Source organism: Thermobia domestica, chromosome 2, assembly GCF_964235325.1.
Source record: "Thermobia domestica chromosome 2, izTheDome1.hap1.1, whole genome shotgun sequence".
Lineage (NCBI taxonomy): Eukaryota > Metazoa > Arthropoda > Insecta > Zygentoma > Lepismatidae > Thermobia > Thermobia domestica.
In genome coordinates this window covers 15,110,173-15,122,904 of record NC_137455.1, presented here as the reverse complement: position 1 = coordinate 15,122,904, position 12,732 = coordinate 15,110,173, and the positions used below count along the sequence as shown (strand labels likewise).

General features: G+C 33.5%; 1 protein-coding gene across 17 annotated transcripts in view; it reads left to right on the top strand.

Annotated features, from left to right (window-relative positions):
* The window catches only part of LOC145670574 (uncharacterized), a 216,704-nt gene extending 209,037 nt beyond the window's left edge, over window positions 1–7,667 (top strand). For all 17 annotated transcript variants that reach the window (XM_081739383.1, XM_081739458.1, XM_081739410.1 and 14 more), the window contains one exon: window positions 1,387–7,667. In XM_081739383.1, the coding sequence (XP_081595509.1) occupies window positions 1,387–2,257 (871 nt within the window). In that variant the 3' untranslated portion in view covers window positions 2,258–7,667. The remainder of the gene's footprint in view (window positions 1–1,386) is intronic.
* Window positions 7,668–12,732: the final 5,065 nt, after the last annotated feature.

Here is a 12,732-nt window from a genome sequence, read left to right as displayed (position 1 = left end):
AGCTGTGGGCAGTACAAAACAATGACAATTCATCATTTCCAGTGTTCAAGGATTGCATTGATTCTTCAGGTGAAAAACTCTCTTGAAATGTACAAAACACTTGTAGGACACTTGAGAGCATTAGCTGCAAGTTTTCGAGAATATTTCCCTGTCCCACAACCTGGTAATAGTTGGATTGAAAATCCTTTCACTAATGTAGAAATCAGTGACATTCAAGGTATGAATCTCTTTAACACAGAATAAGAACAGCTATTGGAACTTTCCTGGAACTTCATGCAAAAACGTTTTCAAAGAAAATGAACTTTGTAGCTTTTGGTTGCGTGTGCGTTGAGAGTACGAAAAGTTGTCTAAAAAGACATTGCAACATTTTATGCCTTTCCCTACCACTTACGTGAACAGACCTTTTCTGCTCTTTTAAGTTTTAAAGCCTTAAAGTGTGGAATCGGTAGATGGTGACAAAACTTATTCCAGATTTCAGTGCAATTATGGAAAAACACAAAGAATTTCATTCCTCACATTAGTGAACCCACATTTAAAAACATTGTTTAAGTGGATTTTATTTTTTTTAAATGATTTTTCAGTCTTGAAAGTTACTGTATTTTCAATTAAAATTTCGTTCACTAGGAAAGAATCATGTATCTTTAGAATAAAGTAATTATTGCATTTTAAAAATCTTTTTCTTGTCAGTGGTAATTCTATATTGTAACTAGTGTATTTTTTTTAATACCATGTGAAACTTCAGATAGCATTGCAAGGGGTCCGCCGATCACTTTCCGAATGACATAGGGGGTCCGCATTATCGGAAAGTTTGAGAACGACTGCTCTAAAGTAATATATTAATTGTAGTATCAAATTCTGTGTAACTGACTGGTTCGAAATTATAAGAAGGGAAGCGAACATTTTTCTGTCTGTATTTAGATCACTCTAGTACCTGGACATAATTCTTAATCTTAATAATCATGTTCTCCAGCACCACAAATAAACAGTTTCCACTACTGCCATTCTTCTTCTTCTTCTCCTCCTCCTCCTCCTTCTTCTTTCTTCTTCTTCTTCTTCTTCTTCTTCTTCTTCTTCTTATTATTATTATTATTATTATTATTATTATTATTATTATTATTATTATTATTATTATTATTATTATTATTATTATTATTATTTAGTTATCCCTCGTTCCATTTGGCGCTTGGTTGGTTCAGTGACAGTGAAATATTACAAACAATTGAGTATCTGTTGCTGAGAATGCATGTAAATAATTTGCTGAGAATGTATGTAAATAATTAATATGTTGGCTTATTTCTATATCGGTAATTTGTTTTAAGTTAAGTTTGTATCTAAATACGTAATACTAACTGCTAATTCATTTGTTCTTTTGTTATTTGTTCACAGGTCTTCGAGGGAGGTACCCCAATTCACCTCAGAGCCTTCAAAGCATGTACCCCAATTCATCGCAGAGCCCACGATCATATTGAGGCCAGGAGATAAAGCTGGTAATTCCGCCGGTGAAATAATAACGGGTGATAGTTCGTCTAGTATTGGTAATATTTGTGATGTAGTAGTAAAAGAAGAGAACCTAAGTGACAATGAGTATGAAGATATGTGGGATGAATCTTTGGTATCTGATCGAGAGACACCTCAAACAAGTGTTTGTGAAGGAACCTCTGAGACGGCGTTTGACAACAATAGAGAAGATGAAGACGAGGTTTTCTGTGTTGCGATGATAGAATCATTGCGTAGTTTACCCTCTGAGAAAAAGACGTTTATAAAAGTGAAAATTCAACAATTGTTACAAGATGTTTGTGCAGATCAGCTGTCCGAATCGGACAGTGTTGAAGTAACACCTGAACTGAGAAAGTCATTCGTTGAACCTACAGACAGAACACAATCAAATGATAGTATTGAACAAGGTATGGCGGAAGAACACAGGGATTCAGCAGAAACAATGGAAGAAGATGGCGCTACTAGAGCAACTCCGTATAAAGAAAGGCCAGCATTGAGTTCCAAAAAGACAGACAAAGGTGCGAGTGATGGATCTCGTAGTAAGAACAAAGTTCCAGACGACGATGAAATATTTTGTACGGGTGTTGTGTGTTACATAAAGAAATTACCACCAGAAAAAGCATCACTGGCTAAAAGTAAAATAAAGGAGCTTCTAACACAGATTGATGTCGTATCTTTAGGTGGAAAAGAAACTTGTGCTCAAAGACACGGGAAATCTATTTTAGAAAGACCGGGGTTAATTATTTCATCATCGGCTTGAATTTTTCAGTGGTGTGTTCAGTTTATAAGTGGATTTTTTTTTTTTAAAAAAAGCATCATTTTTATTGACTGCTTAGTACATCAAACTACTCAGCTACAAAAGGATGTTTTTTGCATACTTGACGAGTTAGAAGTAACATGGTCAAACAGTGTCAGTTCTTCGGAGACTGGAGGTCACTGAATTACAGGTGTTTAGGAAGTGATAAAGTGGCAGTACCTGAAAAGCAAAGAAAATATATTACAAATCTTCACGTAATTCGTTGGAATAAGTAGCACTTCCATCTTAAGCTATTATAATTCTGTATTTTATTATGTATGTATGTACTCTGAGAGATTTCAAAATTGAAATTATTTATTCTGTGTAAATATTAGTGTTTATTGAACTTTACAACATATTTTAACATTCAAAACATTGAAAAAAGCTATCCAATTTGTACAACTTAATTGTTTAATAATTATTACTTCGTTATTTTAAAAATGTTTATGCTTGTGTTGTTCTTAAACAATGGACCATAAAATCTGTGCCATAACTAGATATCTAAGTTGATACACGTAAAATTCATGGAATATGCATGCAACTATGTTGTTAAATGTGTTAAAATACGGACTTAATATGCTGTAACAATGCAATAAAAGAGAACACTTTCAAACATGCAGCGAAGTTGTGACAAAAGTTCTTTATTGAATAAAAATCAAGAAATAAATTTTCTAATAACAAAGCTATATGCATAATCAGTTACACTGACAGAAGTTATTCATTTACAGTAATTTCCAGGTTTATTGTATATATGTATATATATTGTTTCATTTTATAATTTTGATTTTTTTTTGCATAAAATAAGTTTTTCATTATTTATATTTAAAAAATGGTTAATATTATACATCTGACAAAAGTTTTGAAGGTGAAACGTAAAATGTACTGTACGTTTCAGGGACTTCTCTTCAGAATTTATTATTATGATATTTAGTTGCTTATTTGCATCCCTGTCCTTAAATATTTTAAAGCATACACAGGTTTTGAGATTAAGATGAACGCAGTAATATGAGAACATAATTTCTATTTTTCCTTCACAATTGTATTTTAGAGTGCATTTACTTTACACGAAATAATACGAGTCTTAACTTTTCTACGTGTTTCCATGCATGAAAAATAACTTTTCGTTTTTAAAGATTTACTCTTTCTTGTAATTAGCCTTACAGTATATCAAAAAATGTTTCTCTACATTTTTTTGGTGTGAGTTTATGACCTTTGTAGCCAAAAAATGACCTGTCAACATGAACACATGTTATGAGACAACATTTATAGAAAGAAGCAAGATTTTAGGGCAAATTGAAATGTAACCCTTGAAGGTATTTTCCCATGACTTCAATTGTTTTGTAGTCGGATTTTGTGGCAAATCGTCTGCCAATTTATTTTCCACAGAGCAGCCGAATTGACCAGAAACTGATTGGAAATCTTGGTGAACTTCATCAACTAGAACTAAATATTCACTGAGCAGAATTCCTGCCGTCTCATGTTCTTAGTTGATGTCGATACAATATTACATAGAGCCTTTATCCGTTTCAAATTTCTGTTAACGTCTTGACAATTGGTAGCATCTTTGCTCTGCTGATTAGTTACTAACAGTATAAGTCCTTGATAAACACGGCATTCCTCCATTTTCCCATGCAAAAAGCCATTCTATTGTATAAACATTTAAATGGATTGAAAATACAATCTGAAATTGGATTTATTTTATGCTATAAGCGTATATTTGAAATAAAAGCAGAATATGCTGAATATGCTCTTAAGCATTAATATATATGCTTCAACCTTCGAAATATGCATTTACTTGCACTATAAAACGTCAAATTCGAGCTGTATTATTGTTAGAAACTCGTAGCAAGTTAACAGAGATGCATATAAGCAAACAAAATATGCATTTGAATAAAAATCCGATGTCTAGTCATAACAATTAACTTGGGCACTTATTAGTAAATAATAATAAATAGTAAGGGATTTTCCGATTTATTGGAGTTTAACTTCCTTTTACAGTACTAAGGTCATGAAACATAGAATTTACTGCTTAAAATATGATCTAAATCTGTACTCAGAGTATATTCCAGGGACCCCCCCCCCCCCACACACACACACCGTGAATTGAACCGAGGCTACACGCACAGGAAGAATTCGCGTTACCTTAGCTACTTAGGACAGGCTAAGGCTTAAGACACCGAAAGCCATGACAATTAAAATTATAATTTTCTAAGCTGAACTGAAATTCAATAATTTGCCCTTCAAGACCAAGTATGCCATAATATTTCGACTCAAATCGAGACATAAATGCGGTGAATTAATTTTGAATTCTAGTTCTAAGACAAGTAATGTACAAGATGTTACAAAAGTTTGTGACAGTACTTTCGGAATAGAGTCCTCACGTCAAAATAAGTAAAAAGTAATTCATATGGACTTGCGGTCGGAAGTGCATATAGTTTCGTAATTATAGAGTGCCAAAAATGTTATAAAAATGAATTTTAAAAGTCCATAGTTCCACTACTATAGAACCGATCGTAGTCGGGTTTAGACATCGCTGAGGAACTAATACGTGAGCTACCCAAATAATCTTTTAGAACCTCCAGTACTTGCACAATCATTTTTAGAGAGGCTGTTTGGGAGTACTTGATCAGTCTCTACCTACCTCTCTAAAAATTGGTGTGCAAATACTGGAGCATTCTTAAACATGGATATTTGGATAGTTCACATACCAGTTCCTCAGTGATGTCTTGACTCGACTACGATAGGTCTCATAGTAGTGGAATTATGAACTTGCAAATTTCATTTGTTTCACGTTTTCGGCACCTTATAACTATGAAACTATCAGGTTGTCTATCGGTCACGAAAGTAATGAAATCAGAAAACGGTCATGAAAGTCAAGAAAAAGTCACGAAATTTAGTTTCTGGGTCACGATTATTTAATCTGTACAAAAAGTGTATAGACTGGAAAATTTTTTGTTCTATAAAACGTCAAAATTTACCACACCAAAAATGACTATGGTCGGCTTTAGACGCTACCAAATTGCAAACGAAGCACACTTCTATCGCATGCATGAAAATTCGGCCAAATTCGCTCTTGAGAATGTTACTAAACTTTAGGATTTGGGAAAGAACAGGTCATGAAAAAGTCACGAAATTTCATTTTGGAATTTTAGTAGACACCCTGACTATGCACTTTTGAGCACAGGTGCATATGAACTTTTTTTTCGTATTTTGATGTGAGAAATCTGTTCCCAAAATATTGTGACACATTTTTTGTAACACCCTGTATAATTATTAGTTACATCTGCAGGAACTGCTACCCTGGAAACTATTAGAAACTTCAGCCAAACTAAAGACAGATTGATACGTATTTACTTAGGAATCTCATCAATAAGCTATTATCTTAAACATTAGCTTTCCGCAGGCAATATACAGGACTAGCTCAGGAGAGTAATGCTCCCGGAAGTAGAAATGAGAAACACAGTTCTGATTGGTTGGCGTTATCCACTTCTTGCCACGTTGCATTAAAATAGCAGAAATCAAACCCTTGCTGCTGTCGGTCTTCGTGGCCGAGTGGGCCAGCGCTATATGCTAGGAGTAAAAGTCTCTTTTGGCGTGAGTTCAAACCCGGCCCGAGGAAAGTTTTTTTTTTCATTTTTTTTTTTACATTTTTATAACACTTATTAAATTAAAATAATATAAAAATAATACTCAAAAAAGTAATTTATTTACTTTTGTGCAGATAAGTAGTAGTAGTAGTAATATTCCCCTTGTACTCCATGATATAGGGCTCGTTTTGTTCTCCTTGTACTCCATGATATAAATTTTGTGACCAACTTAAAACAACTGGCTAGGATAGCGCGTAAAACAGCTGGCTAGAGTAGCGCGCGGAAAAACGTACTTCCGGGAGTATTACTCTCCCGAGCGGGTCGTCAATATACAACATGAAAATTTAAAAGTTTAAAATGGGAAAAGAAAGAAGAAACTTTTTTTTTTCCAATTATGAATCTTTGGATGTTGCTGTGAAATGTAGAATTGTCCAAGCTCGTTTTTAGTATGCCACGGCATTCTTGTAGACTGTTTACAATAGTAACTTGACACATGCCCCTTCGTTGAAGGTAAAACATAGTTTCCTCATGGCGATATTATTATTGTTCTTATTTTCGGTGCAGAAGCTAAGTGGGATTCCAGTGGAGAATAAATCTAATTCAGATTGTATTCTAAGATTTAAATCTACGTATGTTCATATAGTTTGTGTACTGAAACGATACGATATATTTTAAAAATTAGAGATCTATATGGTCACTTGATGAATTTGAAATCTGACTCGATTCTAATCCAAAGTGACACCAAATATGACCGATTAAAAACTATTATAAATACTAATTACAGCAAAATATCATTTTTAATTTTCACAATTAAATATATAAGTTACTAAATATTGACAATATTAGAATTATATATTTTAAGAAAACTGTGTAATACCCATAAGAGTAAAAATGCTCAATATACACCGAATATACTGTTGTTTAGTCATTGTAATTTCAAATTTTAGTTATAATACGGGCTGGTTTGAATTGAAATATTTGTTTGAAATTAAAATCTAAAATAGCTGATTTTCTTACGGTGATTAAAAAAAAAAAGAAAAAAAAGTAAATTTGAGATAACAAAATGCAATAAACGTAGATGCAATTGTTGCTATTCTTCCGAATATATTTGCCATTTTACTTCATTGTAAGAAAACAGTTAATGTATTATTCGTTTTATAGAGCTACAAAGTACGTTATTTCCGTTGATTTGTTTAAGTCTTTTCTGCGTTTCATACATTGAATACTTCGAGTATGGGGGTCCTGTTCTGAGAGATCAAACTTATTTTGAAAACAAAGTAGAAACAACCAAAGAAATATTGTTATATGATTCAGATTTGAATTCCATGCTTGAAAGTTTCAATTTGCAGTGTTAAGCTTAATCTGTGCAGATCTCTTCCAACAATGCAGATTTGTATATAACAATATGATGCCTGAAGTGGGAACTAAGAGGTAGTAAAGCGTACAGTATGTATTTCATTGAGTTTAGTTAGAGTAACGAATATTTACTTATTTGTATATTTCGTTTTGTAGAAAATATTATTAATGGTAAAAATATATTAAAAGTTTTTATTCTCTATACAACTAAATAAATGAACACTTGTGTTTCGTATGTATGATCATGTTGTATGTGATAATCACTTATACATTTCCTCTGACAATTATTCTTCCTTATGAATTTTCAAGTTTTTTTTAGTTTTCTGTAATTCTATGAATCATGGCAACAGTGTTGCTAGTACAAAAGTTAAAATATCTGTAAATCCTTCTTATGTAAGAGTCCGTAATTTGTATAAAATATCTATAAATGATCTTTGTGTACTTACTAAACCATCTTGTACTTTTTCAACGTTGTATGTAATGGTTAATTTCAACGTTGTTTGTAACTGTTAGTGCAAACTGGGCAGAATACCATTTTCAAGTTAAAACTTTATTTACCTGCATTCAACAATCACTACAATAAATATATGAAGAAAGCAAAAGGTTGCAGAATAGCACTATGTATTCAAATGATTGGGTATGATCATGTTTTCAATTATAGACGGCATACAACATTTGGTTCAACTGTTCTGAAATAAAGTGTATATTTCATCCAACACTGCTTGAAAGAAAATTGAAAACCACTCTACGGTACCACTAATATCAGTTTCAGCTGGTTCTAGTCAAAATTATTGAACTTGTCACATTCAATTCGTCAGAATGAATGAAGAAAAATTTGCAAGTGAATAACGAACAGAAGTTTTATACAACTTAATCATTTTAAACTTCCCTGCAATCAAAGTAATAGATTTAAGACTTGATAGAGAATTACAGTCGTGTTTATTCGACATTAAATTACGAAATATACATAATACAGTACATTTACTTTAGATTTAATTTCATATAATTATTTGTTTATATTAAACGAAGAGACACGCAGACGCAATATATATGTCAAGCAAAGAAGCCAATTCAGAATCATTGGAATATGTTACTGTATATACTGCTATTGATCTTTCATCAATACATTTAAATGTTATGTAGCGTCTCTTGTGACGTGCGATTCTTTTCTTGCAAGTGCTCTTGAACTCCAAGAATCCACCTTTAACTCTTTCCAATCATTTTTTTTTTTTTTCTGGTAGCCGCGTACATCCCAGCTGTTATTTATTGCATGCCCTCTCCCTTCTCGATGCGACTTTGCAACAAGCACAACCGCATGAATATAACGCATGCTCACTTATTTACATCAAAAATAATGTCCTGCCGATAAGCAGAAAGAGCATAACTTGCGTTATTTGCTTGCTGGAGTCCTTACTGCATGAAGAAACATGTCGGATGGGTTCGGCGGCAGGGAAGGGGAGAAAGTTTCGAACGTTTTCCGACATTGAGAACGGAACAGGAAAATTATTACATCTAAGGTCCGACATAAAATCGGAAAGACTTATATTGTTTATTTATTTATTTATTTATTATTTAAAATGGCGGAGTTAAGGCATAACCTTTTCTTCCACTCAACGATTTACATCTTTCTTTACAGTCGGATTTTTTTTTTTTTTTTTTTTTTTTTTTTTTTTTTTTACGACGAGAATAAAAATGACATACAGTTAGGCACGTTGAAGAGTTACCGACATACATAACAATACAGAAAATAAAACATGAAAAATGAAAATGAAACTTATTACATGTAAAATAAACACTAAAACAAACAAGAGACATGCTAAAGACATGTTAAACTATACAAGGAGAAACAAATACGTCAATCTTAATTATATATAACATAAAATATATTCCTATGATTCACTATCTAAAGATAAAATGATGCACCTACTTAAGTGATTGTCTATAATGTATACATTCATACACATGTATCAGAAGGGAATAGAAAAGAAAATGAGAAGAAATAGAAAGGGAGAGAAGAAAAAAAAACGACTGCATGGTAACGCCAGGGATAGTTTCGTGTGTAACATTTTTTTTTTCTTACTGAAGACCTACATTAGAAAGATATTCTTTAAGCCGTCGTTTAAAAGTCAACACTGAACCAGAGTTTCTGATGCTTTCAGGGGTGTCACTCCAAGCTTTGGTGACAAATAGTGTGAAAGATTTGGAAAAGAAATTAGATTTGTGCGTTTGAACGGCGAGTGTTGTATTTCCTTTAGAACGGGTATTTAGTGGGTGAGTATCGCCGAGAAATTTAAATTTAGAGGATAGATAAGTAGGTTTCTTACTATTAATTATTTTATATAAAAGTGTTAGAGAATGAAAGCGGCGGCGGTTATTTAGATTGCACCATCCTAGTTTCTGATAACAATGGGAGATGTGGTCGAAGCGCTTTTTATTAAATATGAATCGAACGCAGGCATTCTGAATGCGCTGCAAACGTTTTGCCAGATCTTCGGTTAAATCAACATATGCTGCATCACAATAATCTAAATGAGAGATTACTAATGACTGAACCAGGGACGCTTTAATGGATTCCGGAAGAAGGTTTTTTAAACGCTGAAGAGAATGGAGGGAGCCGTAAGCTTTCTTGCATACTCTATTAATATGGTCTGTCCAATTTAGGAATTTATCGATCTGGAGTCCTAGGCTATTGACGCTATCGCTTACAGGAATGGCTACATTGTTTACAAGAACATTCGGTAGGCTTTTAATATTGATTGTGGAGAGTAGTTTACGAGAACCAAGCATGATATATTTTGATTTGGTTGGGTTTACTTGCAGTCCATTTTTACATGCCCATGTGCAGATACTTTCAATGTCACTGTTTAAGTGGTCAATCGCAGTGGTTAAATTTAGGGGATTAGTGGTTAAATAGCATTGTATATCATTTGCATATAAGTGATATTTACAATGGGTGATGTGCTCAGGTAAATCGTTGATGTATAAGAAAAACAGAAGAGGTCCTAGGACGCTGCCCTGCGGGACTCCACATGGAACAAGTTTCGTATTGGAACATATGTTATTAGTGACAACTTTTTGTTTTCTATTTGATAAATAGGAGCTAAACCAAGATAAAGTTGACTGGGAAAAGTTGTAGAAGGAAGACAGTTTGGCAATCAGTATGTCATGGTCTATAGTTTGGAAAGCTTTAGAAAAATCTAGTAAGGATAACAGTGTAACTTGGCGTTCATCCATAGCGGCACGAATATCATCAGTGATATTTACTAGAGCAGTGCAAGTGCTATGCTGAGATCTGAAACCTGACTGAAACGGATTTAAGATGTTATTTTTTTCGAGGAACTTAGTTAATTGGTCATGTATTATATGCTCTATTGCTTTGGAGAGTGCAGGGAGTATACTAATAGGGCGAAGATCTTCCGCTTTTGTTGGATTTTTGGTTTTAGGCAATGGGCGAACGTAAGAGAGTTTCCAAATTGATGGAAATTCTCCGGTTATGATGGAACTATTAAAAATATGCACAATGACATCTACAATGAACGGTAATATTTTTTTAATAAGAATGATTGGCAAGTCGTCAGCTCCTGAAGCAGGTGATTTGATTTTGTTTATTGCCTTCATGACTTCCGGAGCAGTGACGAGGTGAAGGTTAAATATATTTTTTACAGGGCTCGTTTTTTTAATATTCTTCAAAGTATTGATTTTATCTGGTGTATAACATAGCTGTTCATTTATGGTGTCTATATGAAGTTCTGGAAGTTTATCGATTTTGGCTTTGACACCAATACCAAGGAACTTCAGTTTTTGCCATAGCTCTCGTGGTTGGGTCGTATGGCTCAGGAGACTTCTAGCAAATTCGATTTTCGCCTTACGAACTTCTTGATTACAACGGTTTCGTAATTTTCTATATTCTTCCTGCATTAATGAGATATTTGATTTTTGTTCTAAAGCCGCTCTGTAACGTCTGTGAGCAGAGTCTCGAAGAGCCATGAGCGCGAGTATATCATCGTTAATCCAAGGATTGGGGGGTCTACGCACTCTTTTCCTTCTCAAAGGGGCATGCTTATTATATAATTGCTGCACAAAACTATTAAAAAGTGTTACTTTTTGATCCAGAGTGGGAGCACAGTAAACTAAGTACCACGGCACGAGATTTGTGTCTTCGTATAACGCGTTGTCATTTATTTGTTTTAGGTTCCTTTTATATACTACTCGCGGAACGTATTTTGGACATTTTATGTTATAAGTTAGATAAAGAAGGTCATGTTGGCTTATACCTGGCACGGATACTTGACCTACATTTGTTACTTTACAAGTATCAGAGACTATTATGTGGTCAATTAACGATTCGTTCGTCTCAGTTCTATGAGTAGGCTGTAACGTACAAAAAGAAAGATTTAGAGAATTAATATAGCTTTTATATCGCAGCACCTCGGATTTAGACGTCAAAAGATCATAGTTCATGTCTCCCATAATTATGATGTTACTGTATGGGGGATAACTTGGGAGATGGCTTCTTCAAAATTTTCAAAGTTTGTATTAGGTGGGCGATAAACGGAGATCAATAGAATATGTTTATTTTGTATATTCAGATCGAGCATGAGGTATTCTGCAGAAGCGGAATATAAACTGGGGGATTGATCTAGTATTTCCACTTTAACGTCTTCTCTAACATATACCAAGACGCCCCCGGAACCCTTCCCTATTCTGTCGCATCTTATAGCCCTGTAGTTGGGTATGTTTATTAATGAGTCGGGTAAGGTAGGTTTCAGCCAAGATTCAGAAACCAGCAAAGCATGCACAGAGAGAGGGCTAAGAATGGCTGTAATTTCATCGTGGTGCTTTATGGCACTTTGTGCATTTACGTGCAGAAGCTGAAGATCATATGGTTGCTTTGCCATCTCATTTTTGAGGATTTCACTACTGGCATTAACAGTTCTGTTTTTATTTGTTACTTGTGACTTAGTTTATTTTATTCACAGTAGTAGTTCGTAAGTTAATGTGTTTGTTATGCAATTCATAATAGTTCTCGTTTTTTTTTTTCTAAAGTTGTAATTTTGTAATTAATTTAATTGGTTATTGTATTATTTTTCGGTACCGCACATTTATAAATTACTCATTTAACACGCTAATTAATAAAATGATTTAATCGTTAGAAGAAGAGGATGATTCTCGAGTTTAAAAAAAGAAAAAGAAAGATATAATGCAGAAAGAAGTGAAGCCAAGTTTAATTTTTTATAAAAGTGTTAACTAAAGCAAATGTTGAATCCAATTTAATATAATGAAATCAAATAAGACTTATTCTTATTACTGCAACGTAATAACAATTAATAAACGATTTTTATTGTTAAAATTTGATAATTTAATAGTGATGTCAGTGACATCAGTAAACACAATGTTGCACTAGAGGCTTACACCTTAGACCCTTCTTTTCCTACCGTATGCCACCAAAGAAAATTTAAAATGTATAAATACGAATCAATGATTAGAACTCCTATC